The sequence below is a fragment of the Eleginops maclovinus genome, chromosome 10 (assembly GCF_036324505.1).
Source record: "Eleginops maclovinus isolate JMC-PN-2008 ecotype Puerto Natales chromosome 10, JC_Emac_rtc_rv5, whole genome shotgun sequence".
NCBI lineage: Eukaryota > Metazoa > Chordata > Actinopteri > Perciformes > Eleginopidae > Eleginops > Eleginops maclovinus.
In genome coordinates this window covers 15,672,065-15,698,189 of record NC_086358.1, presented here as the reverse complement: position 1 = coordinate 15,698,189, position 26,125 = coordinate 15,672,065, and the positions used below count along the sequence as shown (strand labels likewise).

Here is a 26,125-nt window from a genome sequence, read left to right as displayed (position 1 = left end):
ATAATAATAATAATAACAACAACAACAACAACAACAACAATAATAATAATGTTAATTACACATTTTTAATATGTTGAAACACTGTGTGTTTTTAGTAGGTAATCTGTGGCACACATTTCTATATTATTTCACATATATCAAAATCAAAATAAATGTTATTATTTGGGAGGTTACATTTCCCCCTACCAAATATTACTTTTAGCTTTTATTTTGAAAAACGACGACAGCGGAAGTAAACAGTAATCACGTTACAACCCGGAAGAGGTGCCTTTCTCTGATTAACGTTTGAATAGACAAGAATGAGCAATTTATCTTGAGCAGAAACGATTAAACGCGATGCTGCTAACATCGTACAGCCTTTGATAATCATATCCGTGTCTTAATCTTCGGCGCTGGAGGAGAGAGAGGCTGTCGAGTGCGAGCAGCAACGCCCTGATGCCAGCCGCCCCGTCGGAGAAAAATACCCTCTCCGCTCTGTTTACAAATCGGCTGGGCGAAATTGTTACCCCGCAGTGTGTCGTTAGCTAATCGTGTGTGCTTTTCAGAAGAAGAGAAAAACATGGCTGAACTGCATGTTGTGGAGTCGAGCGGCACTGGCACCATAGAGCAGCCCGAACAACACCGCGATGTCCGGGGCTCTGTGCGCCTGGCGTCGCCCACTCTCATGGTTCCGCCGCGGAGCAGCCAGCTCAGCCCCGGCGGGGTGTCGAGCGGCAGTGGCGGACGCTCGGTGTTCGGGTTCCCGGCGAAGAGCAACCCGAGCTCCCCGTCCGAACCGGCGGACAAGCCGGGCTCACGCTGGGTTCGCCTGAACGTCGGCGGGACCTACTTCGTCACGACCAAACAGACGCTATGTCGGGACCCCAAATCCTTCCTGTCCCGACTGTGTCAAGAAGACCCCGACCTGGACTCCGACAAAGTGAGCCGACAAACACAACATATTGGGCTTAATTGGATATTTAATAGTTGTAATCACCATAGAGACCAGTAGAAAGAAAGCTAAAAGTACGTTTGGATCTTAAAAGCGAGTTTTACTGTTTCCTTTAAAGCACAAAAAAAGGCAAGAATTTTGTATTACTTGGCATTCATTCATGAAACCGATTTAAACAACAGTCAGTAAGCAAGAAAAGATACATTTGTGAAAGACAAACACTTTAATGGCTAATGTTGTGAAATTTTAACTGCTCCTTGCTTACACTCAATAAAATGGAAAGAAATGTGTAGAGAGTAAACAATAATATTGATTATCACTTATTTAGCGAACGAACAGCTGAACATATATTTGGCAATAATATAATGAAATGTCTTGTTATTGATACAAAAATAACATTCATAAGCAAAGATCAGCTGATGATATGATTCTGGTTGTTCCTGGACATTATCTGACTCGATGACATTTTAATTTGCTCCCATAGGACGAGACCGGAGCCTACCTGATCGACAGGGACCCCACATACTTCGGCCCCATCCTAAATTACCTTCGCCATGGAAAACTGATCATGGATAAAAACCTGGCTGAGGAAGGTAAAATGTTTTATTCTGGATTTCGCTTGAACATGCAACATCTTTGTCAGTGAAAATAAATGTTGAGTGTATATAAGCCAAACAATGAAGTCTTTAAATATTTTTTTTTGTGTCAGGCGTTCTTGAGGAAGCCGAGTTCTACAACATCGCATCACTGGTGAGGCTGGTGAAAGAGAGGATACGGGACAACGAGAACCGAACATCTCAGGTACAGAGAAAACTCTACTACAAATACAACAAAAATAGCTTTATTTTATCTGTGTGCGGATTGTTGATGTTGTTCTGTGTGTTTGTCTGTCCCCCAGGGTCCTGTGAAGCATGTGTACCGAGTACTACAGTGCCAAGAGGAGGAACTCACACAGATGGTCTCTACCATGTCAGACGGTTGGAAGTTTGAGCAGGTGCAGAAAATACAAATCTTTTCCCCTGTGGTCATATTTCAGTTCATGCATCAGTTGTTTCAAAGCTACTGTTTTAGATTTCGCCCTGGAACATTTACCAAAAAAAAACATTTTTTTTCTTCAAATAAAAATGGGAAGAGAGACTGGATCGTTTATTATTACAATTATTATTAGTTTCAGGCATCTATTGGAGATTTTTTGGACATTTAGTATTGTTAATGAACTCAACAGTGGGGATATGTAGGATACTAATTCTTTTCTTTTATAATAGTGCAGTCACCCTGCAAAAATAATATTACAGACATACTAACCGTCCAAATTGGGAATGAAAACATTAAGATTTTAAATGAGCTTCATATAAGTGTAATATCTGCAAATTAGGCTTATTAATTCAGACAATATAGGGTCAAGTTTGTTTGTGATTTTGCATTAATAATTTGGACAATGTGTGGGACCATGAATTAGTTATCATCTAATTCTAAGTCATTTTTGATTATATATTACTTTTCAGGAAGCCATTTTAATGCTGTTTGGGCTATGTATCAATTATTATCTGTTTATTTTTTGAAAAATGTCCATCATTTAAACAATCCTACATGCAACCCGAGGCTCTTTAAAACTGAGAGAAACAGACGAGCATCACATATGAAATGCTGAACTCGGAAATAATTGGTAAACAAATATTTCCCAGAATGTAGATTGTTCTAACGCTCTGCTCGAGTCACAGAACTTCATAAACATATAAGTGTACTTAATATTTCTTGCCTTTGTCTTTTTTCTTGTCCTCAGCTTATAAGCATTGGCTCCTCTTATAACTACGGCAACGAGGACCAGGCAGAGTTTCTATGTGTAGTTTCCCGGGAACTCAACAACTCTACCAACGGCATCGTGATCGAGCCCACCGAGAAGGCCAAGGTGAGCTGAACACAAGGCACTGCACACAATCAAATACCATTAAAAGACAGCAAATTGACAAAAAAATAAATATAAACTAATATAAATGATATTATCCTTCATAACATTGTTTTTGTTTTGAAAGACTAGTTAGTTTTAACTCTCTAAAATGATCAAATGTAACAATTTGAGTCGGGGAAAAAGGTTGGAAACCACTGATCTAGAAAACCCAATGTTTATTAATCCACCACTGAAAATAGTCCCCATCAAATCCTGTTTTGAGTTACGTTTTTATAAAAGCTGCAGTGACAAGCTGTTTTAGAAACTTACTTAACATTTTTAGGTTATTATATATATTTATTTTTCCTTAAACAATTACTTTATCATACCAGCTTTAATTACCTGAAATAAGGGCAAATGTAACGCGATTTCTTTGTTTTCCACTGACTTATATTTCCATCTGTCCTCACAGATCCTTCAGGAGCGAGGCTCGCGGATGTGAGGACGCCAAGGCGCTGAGCTATATAACACTTTATCAACAAAAAAATGACAATAGCAAACATTTCCTCCAGTTTTCATGAAGACCCATGAGTTCCCTCTCTTTCTACCATCACCTCTGTCTACATCATCATCAACGCCCCGCCCTCCTCCTCTGGTGTGCCTTTCCACAGCGGGGGCTGCCAACCTCTCCCCCCACTCCAGTGCTGCAACTCCACCCAGATGTTTCTCCTCCTCCGTCACCGGCTGTGGAACACTTGAGGGGGAGTTTAAAAAGGGATTACCAGTGAGTGTTCTTTTCCTCATAGCAGCTTTTTTTGATGGTCAGTGTCACTGCGGTGCAGGCGGGCTAAGGTGCTGGTTGTAGCCCCATGTTATTGTCAGTGGGTGGACACTGAGCTCAAAGCTACTATACAACATCATCATCATCATCATCATCGCCACCTCTACTTTTGGCTTAGCAGAAACCTCCTCAGGACTCTCAAAGGACGTAAAGGAATGAATACCGCTCCTCTGTCTGAGCCTCTTTACCTAAATCTGTCAATTGAGCGACTGTTGCGTCTTGATCTGCACCCCTAGAATCCTCGGCTGATTTCTGAGGCAACACACCGAGCCTACCGAGCCTCGAGGAGGAAAGGCGGAGGATTTGAAGGCACCATAACGCAGAGTCCGATCACTCTGTTTGAGCCATCCTTGTGCAGCATTTCAGTCTTTACACATCTTAAAGGAGTAAACCACCATCTTACAGGCGTTTTGGTCCCGTGTCGCTGTAAAAATCACAACATCCTCCTGTTTCCTATCCCTGGGCCGGATTTGGTCTCTACTTCCCAGGGAGAAATGTTTTCGAGCAAAAAAAAAAAAGACTTCACCTGTGTATAAATTGTCAAGGCATGTGAGGAATCTATATAAATCTATATAGGCTACATGATGAAATTATATGAAATGCAAAATGGTGTAAGTACTGATTTCTGTATCATAGTTGTTATATATTTACATATTCTCGGTGGGGTAGTTATATTTAAACGATGGAAAAAAAATATCACTTTTCATAATCATTATTTTTTCCTGAAGGTTTCTCGCCCGGTAACATGCAGTGCCTCTCTGCTTTCTGTCCATCACTGAAATATCACGTTTTATCAGCTGCACGTTTTCTGTAAAAAGAGAAAGGAACGTTTTCTCTATGATATCCTACTTCGGTCTCTTGCATATCTTAAAATTGTAATTGGAGAAAACTGTCATTTGTCCAGATAAAGAGGCGGGGACTGTGGCCACTGCGTACGCTGTGCTCTTCCTATACCAATGTTCTCTCAACTGCCTCTTTTGCGAATCTCTCACGACTAATCACCCAAAAATCTGTGTTGTCTCCCATTCTGCAGCACTTGTAGCAACTTAACCCTTTGCGCTTAAACCCTGAGAAACCTGAGCCTACATTATCACAGAGATTTACAGGCCTAAAGCAAACCTGCTGCATTTATTTCAGATGTTATGTGACGCTGTTTTTCTTGGCTAAAGTACATTTCTCTTAAAGTATACTTGACATTTAGTTGCTGTGTGAAAGTGCTGTTTTTAACACTTGTAACGAAGTCTGAACAATTAATCGGAATTGTATTGAAATTGCAGCATGCACTAGTGCAGTAAATCTAAATTTGAGGTGTCAAATACCATTCAGCATGAAGTGTTGGAACTGCAGTGAAATCTTGGCTTACAGATCCTGAGGAGGAAAATCTAATTATTATATTTTTCAATAAAAATCTGAGTAATGATGACCAATATCTTGAATCATAGCGTAACTGCAATATCAGTCAAAAATATTTGCAAAAACATATTTTTTCAAATCGTTCAGCACCTACATTAGATATCGAATGCTAACCCCCAACACACTTAACGATTGTAGGGCCAAATGTGTGTGCTTATTAGCTTCTAAGTCATTGATGAATTGGCTCCTACCTAAAATGTGCATTTACTAAATCAGCAGGGCTACGTAACCGGAGCTGATGACTGAAAATTAATCTGCAAATGTTCTGTTTTATATCATCGTACATTTGATATTTTAGTTTTTTTTCCTGTGATAAAACCAGACACTAGAAGATGTTTCCATAAGTCAAAAAAATATGAAATTCTTTAGTATCGTCAGACGTTATTGGAATTTAACTATAAATTGGTTTATCGAAAAAGCTATCAATAAAAAAAGTGAATTGTTGTAGCCTAGCAGCAAAAACTGTTTAATCTATAAAATGTCAGAAAACAGTTAAAAATGCACATGCTAATATCTTCTAGTTTCTTCTAGTTTCCCTTCAACGTACAGTAGAGTCGAAAATCAAGAATATTCAACTTATAATGATATAAAACAGAGAAATACAGATCTTGACATTTGAGAAACTGAAACCATTGATTGACTAATGGTTAATTCACTAATGGTTTAACCACTAATCCCCAAAAATGTATTGTCTATTGCTGTTATAAAAACGTTGCTACTGGTGTAAATGCGGCCTTGTTATATGAGCAGCTTAATGCAAAGTTTGATCCATATTAACACATCAGACGGAGGATCCCAACATTTCATTCAGCCTGACCTCACGTTTTAAATCCTGTCACGTGAAAGCTAAACAGAGCATTGAATCTTTAATCACTGACACCGATCACTTTGATACACCCTTTGTTTGCATAAAGAACATATTTGATGCGGTTATGTTATATCAAGCATGAACAAAAAAAGAATGTGAGAAAAATGTACCTGTGCTAACGTCATTCTCCCGATGTCAGTCAGGTCTCAGAGCTCAAAATGTGATGTGACTTATTCTTTGTTGTTTTTTGTGCATTTTTTATTCTACTTTTCTGAGAGTCTTCAGCAGACTGAGCGCTGCTATAAAACGGCCCAACGTCTCATTAAGGAGCGCTTTTTTACCTCTCTCCCCTTTGTTGTTTCTCTGGGCCTTTAGCAAAGCACCTTGGGTGTTGTTTCCCCTTCGTCTGTGTCCAGTGTTGTGCCTTTTGACCTGTGTTGTGCACAGTTGTGCTCCCCTCTTATCATAAGGTGCCTCTCATACCTTAAAAAAAAAAAAAAAGCCAGGAAGCACCTACCTGAGGTGTAATGCGGTTTAGCTTGTTTTCAATTTCAGTGTTTCAGTGAGAGGCCAAACCAACCCATTGTCCCCTGCTTTATTTTACAATACCGACAAATTAAAATTATAACCAGCTGCTTTCTTTGTGCCATTGCTTTGCTTTATCACTCCTGGAGGTTCAGACTTGTGTCCCAATCTGCTGTAAACACTGCTGGTGGTTTGGCTTTATTTAATTTTGTATGAAACAATATAAAAGCAAGGAGCAATCGGCAGCAGAAAGATCATTCACAGCTGACCTCCCTCCTCTTTTCTTTAAAAACCCCCAGCAGTGCACTTCAGAAAAGGATTTGACTTTAATCTCAACCTCTTCTTTTGTTTTTGGGTTGCATGTGGTAGCTATCTTTAATTATACCATTGTTAGATGTATGTTATCAACCTCTTAAAGCACTTACTGTTCCCCGTCCCGTTCGTGGACCCAGTTGTATCTTCCCTTGGTTGCACAGTTCAGTGGTTCACAAACTGAGGGTGTATCCCCAGAAGAGTTCGGAAGTTTGCTAAAAAGATACGAAAGCAAAACAAATATTTTTGTATTAATTATTGTTTTTTTTCCTTAGCCATGCTAGTATGGTAGGTGTTTGGTCCATATATATCAACAACATGTCGTATTGAACACATATTCATGGTTCCCAGAGGATGATCCCTACTGGCTTTTCGGCTGTACTGCTACGTGTTACTATCTTAAAGGTTTAGAATAAGATTTTTGATTAAATTATATTAAAAGAACATGCAATCTAAGTTAAAATAAACAGCTGGTAAATTAATTGTCAGTATAAGATATATATATTCATATATACATCTCATTCATTTTGTTAACCTTATTTGTTACCTGTTTATCAAAAGTCTCAATAATGTTGGTTTGGGTACCTTGAAAGAAATCTGTATGAATCCTGTAATGACATTTCATCACCCAAAGCTGTACTTTTCAAATATAGTAGTGCTAATAAATTAAATGGTGAAAGTAAGATAATTAAGGAGGTAAAAATGATACATGCTAAACATTAGCATGTTACCTCGAAGCAAAAAGTACAGCCTTACAGAATCACTGCTTTGGTTGTTGTTTTTTCTGTGAATGTTTCTTTGAATCACCACATTTTTAAGTTCTTTAGGAATTTTTAAAAAAGGATTTAAATGAAAAGAAAAAGAACATTTTAAAGTGGTAAGTCAGTTAGTCAGTTGTTGATGTAATGTTTCATATAAAAATGGCAGAAAATTCAGTTTTCGTCCTCCCAATGTGAAAATGTTCTGCTTTTCTCTGTTTTATATCATATTAATGTAAATGTCTTGGTTTTCGACAGACAAACGAGAAAGTAATCAGTAGTTGCAACCCTTGTCAGAAGCCACAAAGTTTGCGAACCACTGACCTTGATGTGTGTCTATCTGGACATTTCGAATCAAGCAACCTTTTTTCAAGAACAAAAAAATAGAAATAATGACCATTACAGTTTTTACTTTCCAATGCACTCGTTAACGTACAGATTATGTGCAATTTTAACAAATAAAATATATATAAATATATCTGTTGTTTGGGCACGTGAAAACACAAGAGCATGCATTGTTCTAGAGATTATGATGTGTACTGTGTACTGGATTTTGTCTGACCCATGTGTTGGTGCAAAGTGTATGTGATGCATGGTGGGAGGAGCAGAGGAAGGCATGGCTCTGTGTTTGTAGGTATAGGTTTCTTGTGTGGAACAGTTGGTCTACAACTAGACATATTCTCTACTCACATGTTCTGCTTTTTGTTGTTTTTGTATCTTTGTCACGTCGGTTTAACTTAAATACAGAATAACTAGCTTTGAAATTAACCAACCAATCAGATGCAGACCCCGCCCCCCCTCCTCCTCGCCCCTAACCTTGGTTTATAAAGCGTTTACGCAACTCAACACACAAAAGAAAGATTTTTTAATCCATGGATCATGTTGCCAGTTAACCTGTAAACACCTGCATGCGTTTGTGGACATGCACACTTGTACACTCATTTAGAGGTATTGAATAATGTCACCTATTAAACGTTACTTTGTGTTCATTCATCAACAGTATTTGATGTCAAATGTGAATATTGTCAATGGAGACTGTGCAGAAAAATGTTTCGGAAGCTGACAAAAAACACTTTTTGTCGGATTTTGTTTCACTTTTATTTATTTTATATTTTTTTGAATTTGTCTACCAATGTTGTTCTTTTACATGTAACAATTTTAACAAAACCCTGTCTGGTTTTTAATCATAAAATGTGTCTGTGTTTTAAAAAAATGTGACTCACTGATTGTTTGTAGGCTACTGTGGATTTTTAAAGATGATGAACCTAGATAAAGATATAAAACGTTTTACATATAGCCACCTGTTCTACCACTCAGGATGGTTTTACTTCTTATAATTTGCATATATTTCCATTGCTCACAGTGTAGGGTAAAGCCACAAAAGACACCATAAATTAAATGTTATGCTCCTTCATTTAAATGGTCAGTTCACAATAATCAGACACTTTTTCTCACCTACCCCTGGTGTTATTCAGTGACAGATATCTCAAAATGTGTGCAGATAAAACTGAAGTGAGAATGGTACATAGAGAAGATATTTTACATTGAAAAATGTGGAACATTATGTAAAACACATTTCATTTAGGCTCTTGAACCAATGTGAAAAAAACTTGCATTTAAAAAACAAACATTGGTGCTACCAAGGGCAATATTGTAGACTTTTCTTTTACAATTTGAATGATTGAATCACTTAAAAAGACGAATAAGGTAATAACAAAAAACATATCACTTATTATATGGTTTATTTCATTGTATATCATTAAATCTTTTCATCTATAATATGTCCTAAATTACTAAAAATGCCCATCAAAGGTTATCAAAGTCCAAGGTGATGTCCTGAAGTGTCTTGTTTTGTCATTTCAAATATTAATTTAAATATCACAATACCATTTTCAATTTAAAACTGATTGAATGAGTTTATTCTTAAAATAATTTCTGATTCTTTTTCTGTTGGTCGACCAATGAATAAGTCATATCTTAATTTATATGTTGATTGTTATATGTGTTGAGTATAAAGTAGCCAAATTCAAATAAAGTGGGCTACACATTTTTGTAAACAGTAGGCTACTTGGTACACTGCACCATTTCTAAGTAATAAATAATAGAAATATTCAAGTATTTCAGTAGAGCTACTGCTGTTAACCACACAGGCCTTCAGTGGGACCACACCTATCCAGGGCTGGGGCCTGCGCAGCGGCCGCCACCGACCCTCCCTGCGCGGCCACGTTAGTCTCCTCCCACCGCGAGCAGGCTGACGCTGCTGGAGCTTCACGACGAGTACGAGCACTCCCATATGTGTCAGTGGTCCTGCCCCATGGAAGTGCACCGTCAGTCATCGAGGAGCGACTGCGTCTGTGTGTGTAGGACCGACGGCAAGCTGGACGACCACAACCAAAAATAAACAAAGGTGATGTTTCAGCATTTGTTTTTCAATTCTCGGAAGACATTGACGGGTAAATTCGCTTTCTCTTGACTCCGAAGTGCTGACCCAGTGATGTTTAGGCTGATACACACTTGGGAAACAGAAGCTGTGGTAATACCTCCTCTTTGGAAGCACGACTCGTGAAGAGAGAAGATGATTTGATGTGACAGGGATGTAATGGAGTCTGCACCCTGTTTTTGTGCATCTTTTCATCCACAAACAACACGAAATCATTGCGAGTTGCCACGTGGGTGGATGTGTGAAAAAAATGCGCGTTAATTCAGTTTAAAATATGAAAATAAGTCATGTTTAATGTGGATAATGTCGAGTTTCCGCTGCCTTGTGCAAGTCAACAAATTCCACTTTATGACATGTTAAACAGGCGACTCTTACGCAGCGCTCACATCTCTCCATGGGCTATCCCACAGGAAGGATCATCTGTTGAGCATCATTTTTATTTATCTAGAGAAAACCCACTATTTTCTCTCTACAAACACCTGTAGGGACATTTTGTTTTTAATTGCATGAGGACACAACGCTGCAGGAAAGGGAGATGGAGGTGAGACAGTAAAAACATGGCTCGGTGTATCAGATTGCAGAGATATGTGAGGTCTGCCAACCCCCCCTCACTGATCCTTACACACTCAGGAAGAGGAATATGAAGGGAAGGCGCCAGAGAGTCATACTGGCAAAACATTCCTGCAATTTGTTTCTGGCCTATATGGTGTTTTAGCAATACTGTTCTGAACGTATATAAAAGCTTCTTCTTACCATCTGGGGATTTTTTTTACTTGTTTCTCAAAAAGTAGACTTAGTTTCCTGAAGGAAATTAAATTGGGTAAACCTGCATATTTGCTTCCTTGCCAAGAGTTAGATGGGACCAGACCACTTCCATGTTTGTAGAGTAAATATTAAACTATTGGTCATCCTAACTTTACACAAACCAAGGACACATGTGCGATTGGAAATAACTTAGAATTCCTTACATTTTTGTGATGGAATATACATTATTTTCTGTCGCTTAATGAAGATAATGTAGTGCAAAGTCTAACTTTACACTACAGGAAATGTTTTCCATCACAATTAACAATACCACAGTTTAATGCGATTAAGTAACTGGAACTCCAACGTGCATCCTTCCTGTGACAAGCTTCTCCACCCTTTAAGCTCCATTACCCCAGAATACACAGGACAGGCTTCTCTCTGCACAATATTGGTAGAGCATAATGTTTATTCATTGTTTTGTCTCTTCTCTTGTCAAGTATTCAATCCACTAAGAAGTACACAAAGACAGACTTATACCACATGATTATTTGAAATTATCGATTTCTTTATTGACTTACCAGAGATCATGCTTTATAGCGTTATGGAGATATGAAATGAGCTATAAGCAAGATCGCTCAGCCCTGTATGTTTATAACAATAAACCACACTTTTGAAATACGACCTGCCCAACACTGACAATATATGGCACTTTTTTGAAAGTAATTAAAGTATTTTCTTGTGAGTTATGAGTGATTTAAACCTGCATTATGTTGCAATGCTTTGTTTTTGCAAAAATGTGTTGCAATTGATTCAATTAATCTGTGTGCAGGCTGATAAGCACTTCAAGTTATTGTGATATGTTTATCTGTATTTTGTGAGCATGCGATTTAGTGTTTTTGTTTACCTACAAGTAGTTTTCCCTTTTTTTGTGCATTTGTGTTATGAACATTGAGCTACAGCATATGTGAAATAGTCTAAATACATGTATTTAAAATATTTGAATAGACAGTACAGAGCACAGTAACATTAGCTATTAATTGTATTCTCACAACAACATAACCTGAGGGGATGTTGCTCTGCTCAGCCGTCAGTACATCTGGAAATAATATGAAGAGTCTCCAGGGGAAATTCTACTGGAGCATTTGCACAGAGGCCCATTCATTCACAAGGGTTTTCATAAGTGCATGCTAGTCTCATGCTAGCCAGATGCCCTCTGCATCCACTATTTAACCCTGCAGACCTCTCCTTTCTTAACTGATTTTTACACATCAAGGTGTTGAGTTTTGCTGATAAAACTAGAGCACTTAGAAATCATAGGGTTGTTTCGGAGTTACTGAAGTTTATGTATACACTTTAGCAGCGTAACAAAGTGCATCATCTGTCAGCTCAGGATCAAAGCGAATACAAGGTCATTGCTTTCATGTTAGCTCGCCTTTGTTTATTAGATTACTGTACAAAACTTGGGCACCAGAAGATTTAAGCACATTTCTGCTGGGTTTCCCAGCACCATTATTGCTTAATTAATAATGAACATGCAGTCATTGTCCTTTGTTCACTAATCCGAAGAATGGCTGTTTGATCCAGGGTTTCTCTAGTCTGCTTATCAATGAATCCTGTGCCATCGTTTGTGTGTGAGAGAGTGTTTGAATGGCGCTACCTAATTGCAAGCCCACTTAGGCAAGATACTGAACCCCTAATTTGCTCCCGCAGGCTGTGCCATTGGTGCGTGAGTGTGTGTGAATGAGTATTAGATTATGATAAGCGGTACGGCAAATCAGTGTGTGTATTAGGGAATGTTGACATGTGGTGTAAAGGCACTATTCACTATAATCTGCCTCTCTCCATTCACTTGTGTGTTTGTAGCCTTGAAGCTCTGCTGTTAAGAATGGAACATTGTGTGTTAAAATTTCCAAACCCTGTGTTACAATATTAAAGATGCTCAATATTTTGGTTATGTTTCAGTTTTTTTCGTGGTCACTTTTGTAAGATTCCCAAATCATTTGCAATTTTTTCAAAATGCTTCTTCTGCAATTTGCTGTCAGACCTTGTCATTTCATTACATAAAAGAAAAACTGCTTCAGAAGACCGTTTTACAGCGCTGCATTGCAAAAAAAAAAAAAGGAAAGAAATGTTTACATCTGATATCGTATTGTTTATTGTTGATTATCTAAAGAATTACATATTTCCCCTATAAGTAACAGTCAAGTTTTACCTAAGAGCCAATCTTCAATTCCCTCTAAGCGAACCTTGTCCCTACAGAGGCCAGTAATGAAGTTGTTGAATCATGCTTGCTTGAAATTTTATTATCGTATTTAATTGTGTTAAATAGGCGTATCATATCTTATCTTCTTATATGGACCAAAGGGCCCTGAATTTAATCTCAATCCTATCTCAGTAATATCAGCAAACATTTCCAAAGAATCAATATAATAAGCTATTGTAATGAAACTTGATTTACACCCCGTCCATAAGAACCTCCCACCTCTTCAGCTTCTCTGCACAACCTGATGGATTGTTTGCTTTGTCATCGTAGGTGTCCCTGAAGGTCGCAGCAGTCACAGTGACATGGGCAGGAAAGGTAATCACACACCCTGCAGAGCTAACACAGGAGCCCCTCGTGAACTGCTGAGCAGAAAATGACTCAGGGAAATGGAATCGGTGAGACGAGGGATGGCTGCCTCCACTCTCAGGCCTCCGGAGACCTCGAGCAGTCAAACGGCATCGAGAAAGTTCAAGAGGTCAACCAGTGTGAATCTGAGGAGGGAGGGCAAAGAGGCGAAAGCGGCGGCTCTGTGGCTGTGCCAGGAACAGTCATAGCTCCAGATGGCGGCTGGGGGTGGGTGGTGCTGGCTGCCACCATCATAGTCCTGTCTCTGACTCTGGCCTTCCCCTCCTGCGTGGGAATCTTCTACACCGACCTGCAGAATGAGTTCCACGCCTCCAACAGCGAGACCTCCTGGGTGCCTTCCATCATGACGTCAGTGCTTCACGCAGGAGGTAAAGCTGGCAGACCAGGAAATAGACTGGGCTCTGTTTAGTTAGTTCCTCTTTTCAGTAATGTGTTACCTTTATTCCAGTATGCTGGCAGTTAACAATTCCTCAAATTCATGGCTCACTTCAGATCTTGATTTCTGAGCCATGGTTTTTAGCTCTTTATTTTTTTGTTGTTGATATTTTTGGGGACGGTTAGGGGTGGCTATAGTTTTATTAAATCAACTACAAGAAGACTAAAGGCTCTTTAACATATCTTGGTGCCTTAAAGGCTTTCAACTCATTTATATTAAAGGGGCCCTATTTTGCTTTTGGGTTTGTCCCTTTCCGTAGTGTGTTCTATAGGTTTTTGAGCATGTAAAGGGTCTGCAAAGGCTAAAATCCCAATGTTCCTTCCAGAAGGAGTTTATTCCCACACACTCCGCCCCCCCCAGCCTGAAACACCTCCATTGGACTTGTTTGTTTACTTCTGTAACCTAGTGACATCGCTATTTAAAACTTGCTCTGGTTTTAGCTAGTGCTCCAACACAATGTATATGATAGGCTAAGGGGTTGGGCATCTCTAAGCGGTTGACATCACAACAGAGCCGGCAAGCTAACCAATCAGAGCAGACTGGGCTCTGGTTTCCGACAGAGGGTGAAAAGAGGTGCTGCAGCACAGACAGTATGAGAAAAATAAAGAGCTTTTTGAACATTAAAGCATGGAGACATGTCACAGTAGAGACACAAAATACAAATATGAATCATGAGCATAATAGGGCCTCTTTAAGATCTCAGTCATCCTGAGGTAGATAAACGTTTTGAATCGAGTTCACATAAACTAACTAAGAAAAGATGCAGATAGAGCAATTCAATTGAATGTATTATTGGGTGTCACATTGTTCTTGTGTATCCTCTCTGGATAAGCCACAGAAGCTGGCAGGTAAACCAGTGAGGTGGAGACAGCTCAGGTGCAGAGCTCTGACCTCCCAGTAAGAGCTGAACAGGCAACTGTGTGGCAACAGGTTGGTCAGGGAGAATGATTCACACATTTATATTAGACAATTCAACATTTGAGTTGCCCTTAAACGCCCCGCAGCCTGGGGGTAACTTCAGCTCCTACCTGCTGTTGTTGTCCAGGGAAGAAGTGAAACTCAAGAGAGATTCTGTGTGTGTTTTAAACTGTCTTGCTGTGTTGGTGTTTATTTTAAGAAGATTATTCCATGAGAAACTAAAGTTTGGTTATTACCCACAGCTCACATGGACTTCAAAAGGCTCCACATCACGGTTTCAGGAAATAGTAATATTCAATGTGACACTTTGTTACTTTTAAGAGAAGTGAGACTTTGCTGAATTTAATACACTGAGGGTTTTTTCTGCAAAATGTAAAATGTTATTTCATGTTCTGGAGTTTTCAAAATACTGTTAGGCTAAGTATTCATGTTTTATTCACTAGGAAAAATAAAATATATGACACTTCCTTTTTTCTGATGAATCACTTGTAGGTAGGTAGGCAAAGTGAACTGCAGCCTCTGCTGTCAGCATTGAAAAGGAACTCATATAAAAATCCAACTCAGAATATTAAAAGCTGGTGTTGTACTGACACATATGTTTATTCGTAGACTACTATTCTTTTTGTCAGTGCAGTAGTTCTCCGTGTGGTGCACAGTGCTCTATCTCTGCAGTCACTAATGTTAACTTCCTTCCTCAATGACGCATTGTAATGAGTATTATGTAACCCACAAAAACAGGAAGAAGTGTCAGCCGTGTGGGGGCAAAAAAAAGTCAATATAGAAGATAAAGGTCAATGCTTATTTATTTTTGGCAACATCTTGGTTTCGTCTGTGTGTGAAGCCAAATGTAGATTAGATGAAAAGCAGAATTCTGCAATAATGCAGACAGCACATCATGCTGTTTCTCATAAATCTAGTGAGAATTAGATAGGAATTTGGCATGGAGAGGATCATTTCACAGGAAAATCCAACCCTTCGGATGCACTTTCAGGAAGGAATGTCTCTCTGACACTTAACTGAGTCCAGGAAACTTTCTAGGTTCAAAAGCATTTTGGTATAGAATAGATGCAAATAATGCAAGTTATTACCAAATTATTTGAACCCTCTACATTTAAAGTGCAAGTATTTTTAAAACCTATGAGCACTTTTAACCTGTAAACACATCCAATGTAAACTAAAGATTAGTATTAATTTTGTATGATTTAGGAAGGGAAGATCACTTTCACGGATCTTTTGATTGTACTGTATGCGTGTTGAAGGACATTTAGATTGTAACGGCTGCATTTTATCAGATGGTTTTGATAACTTTCCTTCTCTCTCTGCCACAACGGCACTGATTCTTTTATATGATTGTCCTGCTGTCAACATACATATATGAGTGAAGTGTAGTTTGTCTAGGTGTTGCTCAGTAATTGACTCCTGCACCCTTTTTCTTTGTCATACGAAGTTATGTGGCAATATCAAAAAGGTCAGTTATGGTCTGTGCAATCTCAATCCTATTGAATTGTGTTAACCTTCTGCCCACCATTTCTTCAAATTCAACAGAAAGCATCTGTTTGGCTCCTATTTGGCACAAATCAACAATGTGTCATAAACATGTGTTGATTTTGACCCCTGAATTCCTCCTTTCACCTTCTTTTAAAAGTATTTTTTCATTTATAATGAAAAGACTTATTCAAATATAGCTATTAACAGAACATTCATTGCACAATGAATTGCACAACAAAACTATTGCATAAAAGTTAGCCTAGTTTTTTGGTAATTACAAATATGAATACCAAGGCCTCACAAGGGGTCACTGAAGGCATCGCACATTCAGGATATATGTGGTGATCATCTACTGTACATTTTTCTTATCGTTAACAAAACCCACAAAGAATACTAAAACAAACAAGTTATATGTGCAATTCAAAGCCTGATATATCTTATCATATGTGTTGTGTTCAGTTATGTCCAAATATGTCGATCATTCTGCCCCAAATACTCCCTTAAGTAGCGAAAGACGGATTATTGGTTGCTGGAAATGGTCCCTATCAAATGCTCCATTTCCTCCTGTTGGAGTAACATTTGAAAAAAAAAACTACAGTGAATAGCTGTTTCAGAAATTACTGAGGCTATTTAAACAGAAAATTATCAATTTGGAACTGTTTGTAAGATGTTTGTCTTCAGTAGAACCAGTGGCCTGCAAATTTCGTGAGAAACTATTGAAAGATGTTTGATATTTGCATGGGTTTTGTAGACTTAAGTAACATCTATAATTATACAAGTCTTATCCTTTGATCTGCTGTATTCAGAGCAAAGTAGAGGGACTTTTTTATTCAGGAGTATAAAGAGCTGCAAGAGGTGGGTGTGTGAAAAATGACACCTGCTTGAGTTCTCGTGGTTTGTGGACACAGGAATGCTTTGGTGTTCCTGAGCTGACAGAAATCTGACAAGAATTTAAGATTGATGTTTTCATTAAGTTTCATTAAGTTTGAGCAGCTCTTATTCAAGTCTTAAATGAAGTTGATTTAAAAGTCAAGTGTAGGCCTACACAAAATGAGCAGATAAAGAGTATTAAAGGTCTACTTTGGATAATTGGAATTAGGAGCCCTATGAGCATATTAACCATACTATTACCTATGGTGGTCGGCACACCCCCAGTTTGGAGAAACAGAAAAGAGTCCCAGGACAGAAGCTTTGAAATGTACTGCTGTGGAGAGGGGCGGCAGCAAAACATATTAAAGACACCTAAAAATCAATATCAGTTGAAGTTTATACTATATTTAAGATATTATCTCCGCTTCACCTTGCCTTCAGATTTCCGCTTTTCCGATGAGGAACTAAAGACGTTATCTTTGCTTTCTTCAGCTCTACCAGACCCAGTATATAAAACAATAATTTTACCTCACAGAATACGGGAGTTTCTTATCGAAGGCTTAGTAGAGTTTGCTTGTCTTATTGTGTGACTTAGGTTAGGTTAGGTAAAATTTTGATAATCTTTCAAATATGGCAAAAGGAACCATTTTATGTTTATTTTCAGGTTTCATATTTGTATTGTGTGCTTCTACTGTGACATGTTTGCATGCTTTAATGTTCAAAAACATACTGCCTGTGCTTCAGCACCTCTTTTCACCCTCTGTCTGAAACCAGAGCTCAGTCTGCTCTGATTGGTTAGCTGGCCAACTCAGTTGTGATTGGTCAACTGCTTAGAGATGTCTTGTCCCTTAGCTTATCACGTATCTGTTGGAGCGCTAGACAATAGTAGCCCAACTATAATATAGTGATGTCATTATGTTACCGAAGTAAATAAAAGTGTTCTTCCATCCACAGCAGTACGTTGGTTAGCCAGGTTTCTACTGCCTGTTTCTCCAACTGCTGGAGTGCACACCTCTATCTGTTGGTAAAACACAGCATACCTCATACAACCCCCACTTCAAAATGTCCCCACTATCCCTTTAATAGTGATTTTTGCTGGCTGCTCTTGCTGACCTTAGTCTTAAAACAATGAGATGCTCAGTTTGGTCCAGGTATTATCCACATCAATACCTTGCAGCCCTGTTGCCTAACAACACAGGCATGGGTTGAATTTACCACCCCTCGTTGCAACCTTTAACCGGTACATCATCGCTGTGCTCAGCACTGAGAATTCAGGAAACCCAATGTGTTACTTCCTCTTTCTACTCTCTATAAATATATATACATATAGGTATTACTCATTCATTTCCCTATCAATCTTTCTGATGTATTTTTGAAGTGCATCATATTTTCACACAGTTATATAGGTCAGCTATACTGCTATACTTAAGCTATATCCCATCTACTCACACAAATTAAGTGTTCAGTCATGCTTTCAGTGCTTCCATTCAGCTGGTACAGATTACAGCTAAACACAAGCAATGTTAATGTGAAACCGGCTGACCTCGCCTCTGTGTAAGCCTGTTTCTGCTCCGGTATGCATTTAACTAAGAGCATTACGTTTGATCCACAGGTCCCTTTTGTAGTGTGCTGGTGGAGAGACTTGGTTGCCGGGTGACAGTCATGTTGGGCGGCGTCCTGAGTGGGCTGGGAATGGCTGCCAGCTCGTTCACCCAGTCCATCGAACAGCTCTACATCACAGCCGGGGTTATTACAGGTCAGCAAACAGTCCACTGATTTATAATCTTGACGCGTTCAAATGTTTGCTTCCTGCCCGCCAAATAATATCATTTAGAGACTAACCTGATTCCCATTTAGAGACGGAGTCCCTAGCAGTTTGTGGAGACCAAAGCTGGACAAAAATAGCGCTTACGATGCTCCATGTCTAAATAAGTATAGGAAATGACAATGTTATTAAGCTAGTGTATGTTAGAGTTGGTAAGGTGGCTAGAAAATAAATCAAAGGCAAACTTGACCCACAGGGCGGCAGTGGCTGAGTCTGTAGGGTCTTGGGCTTTGAACCAAACCGAACCGGTTCACGTCCCGATCGGACCCAAAAATTACGTAGTGTGGACTGATTCATTATGAACCCAGCATAAAAACACCTTATCACTTAAATTGTATTTTTTTGCCCAATATCAACAATTATACATTTGGCTCAGGGAGTTTTACAATTACAATTTATTTTAAAAACTCTTCTCTCCGAACAGACCGACGTGCAAAGGTGTCGTCTGTATAGATTAAAAGGAGAGTAGAAGTATTAAGTAGCAAAAAATAGAATCACTCAAATTGTTGTTTCTTTTCTTTACTGACTGCATTTCTACTGTACATTTTCTTTACATAACCTTGTAAATCAATAAAAATGATGTTATGATGATGCATGATGTTGTCCATTTCAGGACTCGGTTTCTGCTTCAGCTTCCAGCCAGCGGTGACGATCCTCGGTCACTACTTTGTGCGTCGCCGTGCGTTCGCCAACGCGATGTCCTCCACCGGCACGGCGCTGGGACTTTGCACACTTCCTTTCCTGGGTAACTACCTCCACTACGAGCTGGGCTGGAGGGGCAGCTTCCTTGTTCTGGGGGCTGTGCTGCTGAACTGCTGCGTGTGCGGAGCCGTGATGAGGCCCCTGCAGCCCCCCAAGCATCGAGGCCAGCCGCTGATGAACCACGGACCCCCTCTGCCTGAAGTGGAGAAAGTGACAAAGGAAAAAGGGAGGATGAGGAGGATATGGAACTTCTTTGTGGCTTCTCTGAGAAAACACATGGCCTTTGATCAGCTATGCCACAACTCACGTTACTGCGTGTACGCCATCGGCATCACCTGGATGATGCTTGGGTTCGTGGTGCCTTTGATTTACATGGTTCCCTACGCCACAGCTAACAACATGGAACAAGGCCGCGCTGCACTGCTGCTTTCCATCCTGGGTATGGTCAACATCGTGGTTCGGCCGCCCTTTGGCATCATCTTCAGCATGCCCTGGTTCAAGGGACGACACATTTACGTGTTTTCCTTGGCGTTGCTGGTCAACGGGCTCAGTAACACTATCTGCTGCATCGGGCCCAGCTTTCCCGTGCTGCTCGCCTACGTGGTTTTCTACGGGCTGTCCATGAGTGTGGTGGGCTCCCTGATGTTCACCGTCCTCATGGAGATCGTGGAGATGAACCGCTTCCCCTCAGCCCTGGGCCTGCTCGCTATCATGGAGAGCATCACGCTGCTCATCGGGCCTCCACTAGCAGGTAGAGTAGGAGATGGTGGGGAGAGATAAGGCGGGAATGTGGGGCACATTATAATCAGATGGTCTGGATAGGATTTGCGTCAGCTGGATTTAAAAGCCTCTTGCAGATTTTTGTCTTTGGTAGAAACAGTTTTTTTAATGAGAGCTGCTCTGAAGGAAGATTTATTGGTTGGGTTAGGCGGCAGTGGTGAAACCCCCAAAACCTGTAAAATCACAGCTGTGTCCTACTTACATACTAATAATGTACTGCAGCTAGCGTACAAAAAATAATATACTTTCTGTTTTGGATTGGAAAAGGATGCACACAGCAATCAAGAATGTTTTGATTCATCATATTACATTTTATTCAAGCAATTTGACCAACCTCTGCAGTTTTAAAACCCATTTCCTTTGCAAATTGTATTATGAGTTTAATCAACAATATGTACTTATATGCTGTTAGGAATCTCTAAATCAAAACAGTAACAAAGGAAGGGGTTTGGAGGTGTTGTGAAGTTATTTTGCATTATGGGAGTTGCTGTCTTCATAATCACTGGCCTCACTGGCTATCCCTATATGAAACCAAAAAAGAAAGCGATTTCATATTTAAAATTAGTATTTTCCGACTCTTTTTGGCGTCCAGTCCAGTTGTATGACATCTATGTTAAATACTGGTGTTACTCCGACTCTTCTTGGCATTTTCTCTGCTATTTTCCTGATTTTAACATCAACACTTCGGATGATTCATTTTAATAATCCAGTTACGGTGCACTGGTTGCAGAAAGAAGTCAGGCTGTATAGAAGTCTATGAAAATCTCACCTTGATTTATTACCCTAGTTAAGACTGTTCATGCTGAGTTTATTTCCAAGTTCAAAGCAGTCACACTGACGTTTAGTAGCTGTTTAAATACTGTAATCTTGAACTTTTTATCAGGAAAGTAGTGCCGCAGTGCCGTGGTCAAATAAATGACATTACCAGTTATGTCTTGAGCCCCTCTGCTGAGGAGAAGTGTTTCAACTTCTAGGTTAGCTGATAAAAATAAACTGTTATAATCCAGGTTTTTTTTTGCTGCATAGTGTTCATGTTTTCTCTTTATCTTTGTTGTAAAACGTAGAATGTGTTAGGTTATCAAGGTGAAGTCCCTGTTGAGGTTTACAAATGAATTTCAGCCTGCAAATGTAATGCTGCATCACCCTGAAATATTATATATCCAACGTCATGTTGTTTTTGAAAGGCTAAACAGATATCATTTGAAACCGAGTATTTTCATTTCTTTTGAATAATTGTGACTTTTGGACCTTAAACAACTAGAAATATTGGCTCTAAACGCAATGAATAAACATGCAAAAGCAAAGGAAATCCATTCAGAATGAATGAAGCTTCACACTGTCTGCGAGACCTACAAAAATACCAAATTGAAGTTAAACTTACAAAACACATGTAGTCAGATGATCTGCATGTTTTTCTGCATTTGCTTTGCTGTCATTGTTTGCTTTTGATTATGAGAATGGCAATAAACTCAGCAACACACAGGTCAGCCCCTCCTGCTCGAGGCTGCTGCTGTAAATAACATTGTCATGATCGCAGTTAAATTATCTGTTGTGAAACAAGTCTGTGCCTAATGCTGGGGGAGTGGAGGTTTAGTTGAGTAGCGACAGAGTGGGGAAAGGGCAGAGGCCGCCTCGTCTCAGATGACAGGTGCTTTCCGTGTTAGTCTGATTGCTCAGATACAAGTCACAACACGATCACACATGCAGGGAATCTGACTGGGGTTGCTCTTCCATGTAGTCCCGTGATCACTAGTGGTGCTCACACAGCTGAGAAAAAAGGGTTAGGTTAGGATACCAAAAAGAAAAATACTTTATTAGAAGGAAAACATTTTGTTTTGTTGGTCCATAAATTCTTTATAATTCCATAGAAAGTTTCCGGCAATTAAATTGGTGTATATTATTCTGTAAGAAAAGGAGAAAAGTCAGGGACAAATAACAAACAAGTAATAAAAGATAAAATAATTCAAACAATAATAATAATTTTCCCCATGGAAATTATCAGGGATAGTCTTAAGCATAAATAGAAAACAAAATAATATGGAAAATGACTTTAAAAAAACAAAAATAAGAAACAAATATTGATAAAAATACATTAAATGTATATATATATAGAAATTGTATTTAATGATAAGGATAAACAAATATTTTATACTTGAATGGCTAAAAACTTAAAAGTTAAGTAAAATATGTATTTTTCAAAGTGTTAAAAGGAATTTCAGGCCTGATGTGGGGGTATTATAGTGGTGCTGAGTTTAAAGGCCGATGCTTTTCCTGAATGAGCTTTGCCATTTTCATGTATGCAAATATGTGTTAATCATTAATCATTCACAGTTGTGAACCTTATTTGTTTTTATCTGTTGAAGTATACATTTGCCTGCAAACACGGTTTATATGTTTGTATGTTCAGCTGACCATCAGTGTAGCGACTAACAGACCGTAGGTCAGTTACTCCCTCCTCTGCTCTTTGACTCTTTAATATATGTATTTATTTGAAGGTGGAGCCCTGCTAAGGCTATATAAATCGAGTGAGGTGATCTTAATACGTTTATATATATATATTTGTTTTGAATCATACACTTACTATTGTCATTGTATCTCTTTTCCGTATACACACTCACAGCATTACACACTTTCCCAAACACACCCCATTCTCTTTTGAACTATACATCTCTTTGTTCCTACTTTTAACTTCAACAGTTAGCATTGTAGCTGAAGTAGTTTATATATACTTTAGTTTAAAATAAAAAAATATACTTGATTGAATCATCTATATTAACCATAAACAGTAGATACAGCTGAGGAAAAGAAAAAAATCAGTAGGCAAGATTGTGGTTATGATTGTTTGATTCGCTGTTACTGAAATAAAAACTAAGTAAAAACATTAAAATAAATCAGAAGGTCGAGAGAGTTTAGTGCACCAAAAATATGTTTCTAAAAAATGTGTTTTTTCAAATTTAAGGAAGGAAAAAATATGCAAAGCTCTGAATAAGGATAAATGAAAATAAATGGGGTTTGGCTGTTTATCCTGTTGTTAAAGCACAACCCTCTTTACCTAAATATAAGTGTATTTCAGTCTGCTTTCCTATCCTTTTATTTATCTCTTGCCTTAGCAATTAATTTTAATTAATTCATCCAAATTCAAGCAATTAACAGTATCACATTTTTATTGTATTTTTACCGAATTGTATAGCTTTTTCAGGAACCTTATTACGAATTTCTATCAGTTCTAATGAGGAAATTATAAAATATAAATGACTTTTTAAAATAAATGTTAAGACAAAACATAAAATGTCTGATGTTTCTTGTCTTTGTAGGAGTCCTGATTGACAGCACAGGCGAGTACTACCACGTCTTCTTTGCCTGCAGTACCGTGGTTACCTCTTCCGGCTTGTTCCTCATCGTGTCATTTTGGTGGCTGGACAAAAGGGACAGGAAGTTGTTGATGCAAAGTCAATCATCCCCTCTAACTGAACCAGCAAGACCTGTTGTGGACCTAGCTCCTGGCTGTCAGTACCGCAGCGTGCCCACAGAGGGAGACAAAGACAAGGCCTCGTCTGAAGGAGACACCTCCAGTGTCTGAACCCTGCCCCCCCCCCCCCAACACACATCACAAACTCAATCAGCTTTGCAGATTGTTTCCGGATGTTTGCACCAGCCAGCTTGGTGCGGCAGATGTTGCAATGTTTACTTTCCGGCCATCTGGTGCGCCATAAAAGTCAAGACGACCGTGATGAATAATTAACGTTAAACACTTAAACCTGTATACCAAAATGAACAGATGTGCACTTAACAACTACAGTGATTGTACTATTTATCGGAAAATGCTGCTGATCTTACCAATGTGATCACACAATCTATCTTACATTAGGTATCTCACTTTATCAAGCCAAGTTGCATACAGGATCCTTTGTTGAAGAAATCACTAAATTTTTGCTGGAATGTTTAATGATGATAGTATATGATCATCATACAGACATATAATAGGTCTGACTAGCTGCAGTTAAATGATACAGTACAACAAACAAAAATAGATATAAATAGAAAAAAGTCAAATGTGGTGTGATTATTCTATATTTGTCCTAGCTACCTTGCCACAGACAAGCAGTGTGTAGAAATAATTTATAGTTATTTCATTAAATGCAAATATATTTAAGGATTTGAACCTTGAATGTGCAATAAGAACTCATACAATCCAGATTGTAATACTTTTCCACTCAGTGCCTCAACATTATGACCACCTAAAGGCCCTCATCACCTATCAGGATAAATATTTACTGTATGTTGAACAAACTTTTGTCCCAGAAAAAAAATGCAATTCACTATTGTTTATTTAATTTCAAGACCATTTATTTGGATGATAATATAACAGAACAATAAGGCAAGCTCACCATTTAAAAGAGCTATTAATGCTTAATTCTTAAGAATATTCAGAAATTGGAATTAAGATCTAAAAACATATTATCCTGAATACATAGCACATTATTAAAATAAAAATGGCTCTCGGGTACTGTTAATAAAAATATGCAGCATCAGCTTAGTGCCCAAATCTTGTTACAATAGGAAAAAAAACCTGCTCTTTATCATATTCGTCATATTCACCATTTATTCAAAAAATGCATATAAAAACAACAGCCAATATCGAGGTCATGTACATAATTTGTACAAAAAGCAATTATGTAAAAAGTATCAAGGTCTTTGCCACATTATGTATAATTAGTTGATAACCTAATATGTGACGGCCTGGGCTTAAGTGCAATCCAAAACCAGACTGGCACAGTACCAGTCGAACACTTAAAGATAAAGCAGCACATAACTTTGGTGCAAACAGGTCACAAGTATAAAAATGTGTCATTTGTAATGGCCACAGAACTTGACTACCAACCAAATATTGGAAGTAATCATGCATTTTTTGGGGAATATTTTTAGCAGCGGTTCATTCCACATTACTTCCTTTAGTTAGAATTCTGGCAGCAGTTCAGTGTATGTGTGATTGAGTCGAAATAATTCTATTTTTGACAAGAAAAATATAGAAACATCACCAAATATATCCTTTTATTAGCAATAGCTTGACACGTGTTACAGTAGGCCACATCAGTCACGAAGAGGAAATAGCAAATGACAGTGTAATATCTTAAATATATTTTCTTGAGTGTTTTGACATCTTAAGTCGGAGTGTGTTTCTCCTATGTATTGTAGAGGCATTACACACAGCAAGCATTACACTCATATTTATGGGCTGCTTTAGATCATTACATCTCTTTGTTGTATACTGTCACATGTAGAAAAATTAAAATTTGTACTGCATAAGCAGATATAAATCATGTTTGTTTAGTGTTTCACATGCTTTTTCAATCTTTAATGGAACAGTGCCTTTTTATAGAACTGCTGCATTTAAAACCATATGAAAGTGTTGAACCCTCGCTGGAGGATAGAAGCAACTTATTTAATGTTGTTAGCTTGTTTTTCTTGAGAGGAATGTTTTACAGTGGAACTGAGGAGTTTTATCACACTGTAACTGACTTTACCTTAAATCCTAATCAGAGATTGAATGTGACAAATGTTTTGATAAATGAGCCAGTGAGACTGTTTTTTGTCAGATGTGAACATTTCTGGTGTGCTGAATTGCAGTAAACTAAAAGACATTTCTCTACAATGAGAGGTTTTATCTTAATTTTTCAAGGTTTGTATTGCTTTGGGCCAAATTAAGCCTTTTATTATTAATTCTTTATTTATACATTATGATCGGGGGTGGGGGAGAATAAATGTTTGAATATTAAAGTTTTCTCTTTTGTGTGTTTTATTCTGCGCAAATTC

At 38.4% G+C, this 26,125-nt stretch overlaps 2 protein-coding genes across 2 annotated transcripts; both read left to right on the top strand.

The window, feature by feature from the left end:
• Nucleotides 1-243: 243 nt before the first annotated feature.
• kctd2 (potassium channel tetramerization domain containing 2) lies at nt 244-9,255 on the top strand. The gene is made up of 6 exons (XM_063892963.1): nt 244-919; nt 1,416-1,524; nt 1,641-1,732; nt 1,830-1,925; nt 2,715-2,840; nt 3,292-9,255. Exons 1-6 carry the CDS (start codon nt 560-562, stop codon nt 3,319-3,321), a joined length of 813 nt encoding a protein of 270 aa, XP_063749033.1. The 5' UTR covers nt 244-559; the 3' UTR covers nt 3,322-9,255.
• A 516-nt stretch (nt 9,256-9,771) lies between these two features.
• On the top strand, nt 9,772-26,089 carry slc16a5a (solute carrier family 16 member 5a). The gene is made up of 5 exons (XM_063892870.1): nt 9,772-9,883; nt 13,197-13,660; nt 18,617-18,760; nt 19,443-20,282; nt 23,626-26,089. Exons 2-5 carry the CDS (start codon nt 13,300-13,302, stop codon nt 23,889-23,891), a joined length of 1,611 nt encoding a protein of 536 aa, XP_063748940.1. The 5' UTR covers nt 9,772-9,883; nt 13,197-13,299; the 3' UTR covers nt 23,892-26,089.
• Nucleotides 26,090-26,125: the final 36 nt, after the last annotated feature.

What these genes read in the sequence shown, in the direction of transcription:
- slc16a5a (XM_063892870.1), top strand. Translation starts at nt 13,300, where the DNA reads ATGACTCAGGGAAATGGAATCGGTGAGACGAGGGATGGCTGCCTCCAC. An exon ending in CACAGCCGGGGTTATTACAG is followed by an intron (nt 18,761 to 19,442) that starts GTCAGCAAACAG and finishes TGTCCATTTCAG; the next exon opens with GACTCGGTTTCTGCTTCAGC. An exon ending in CATCGGGCCTCCACTAGCAG is followed by an intron (nt 20,283 to 23,625) that starts GTAGAGTAGGAG and finishes TTGTCTTTGTAG; the next exon opens with GAGTCCTGATTGACAGCACA.
- kctd2 (XM_063892963.1), top strand. Translation starts at nt 560, where the DNA reads ATGGCTGAACTGCATGTTGTGGAGTCGAGCGGCACTGGCACCATAGAG. An exon ending in TAAAAACCTGGCTGAGGAAG is followed by an intron (nt 1,525 to 1,640) that starts GTAAAATGTTTT and finishes TTTTTGTGTCAG; the next exon opens with GCGTTCTTGAGGAAGCCGAG. An exon ending in AGCCCACCGAGAAGGCCAAG is followed by an intron (nt 2,841 to 3,291) that starts GTGAGCTGAACA and finishes CTGTCCTCACAG; the next exon opens with ATCCTTCAGGAGCGAGGCTC.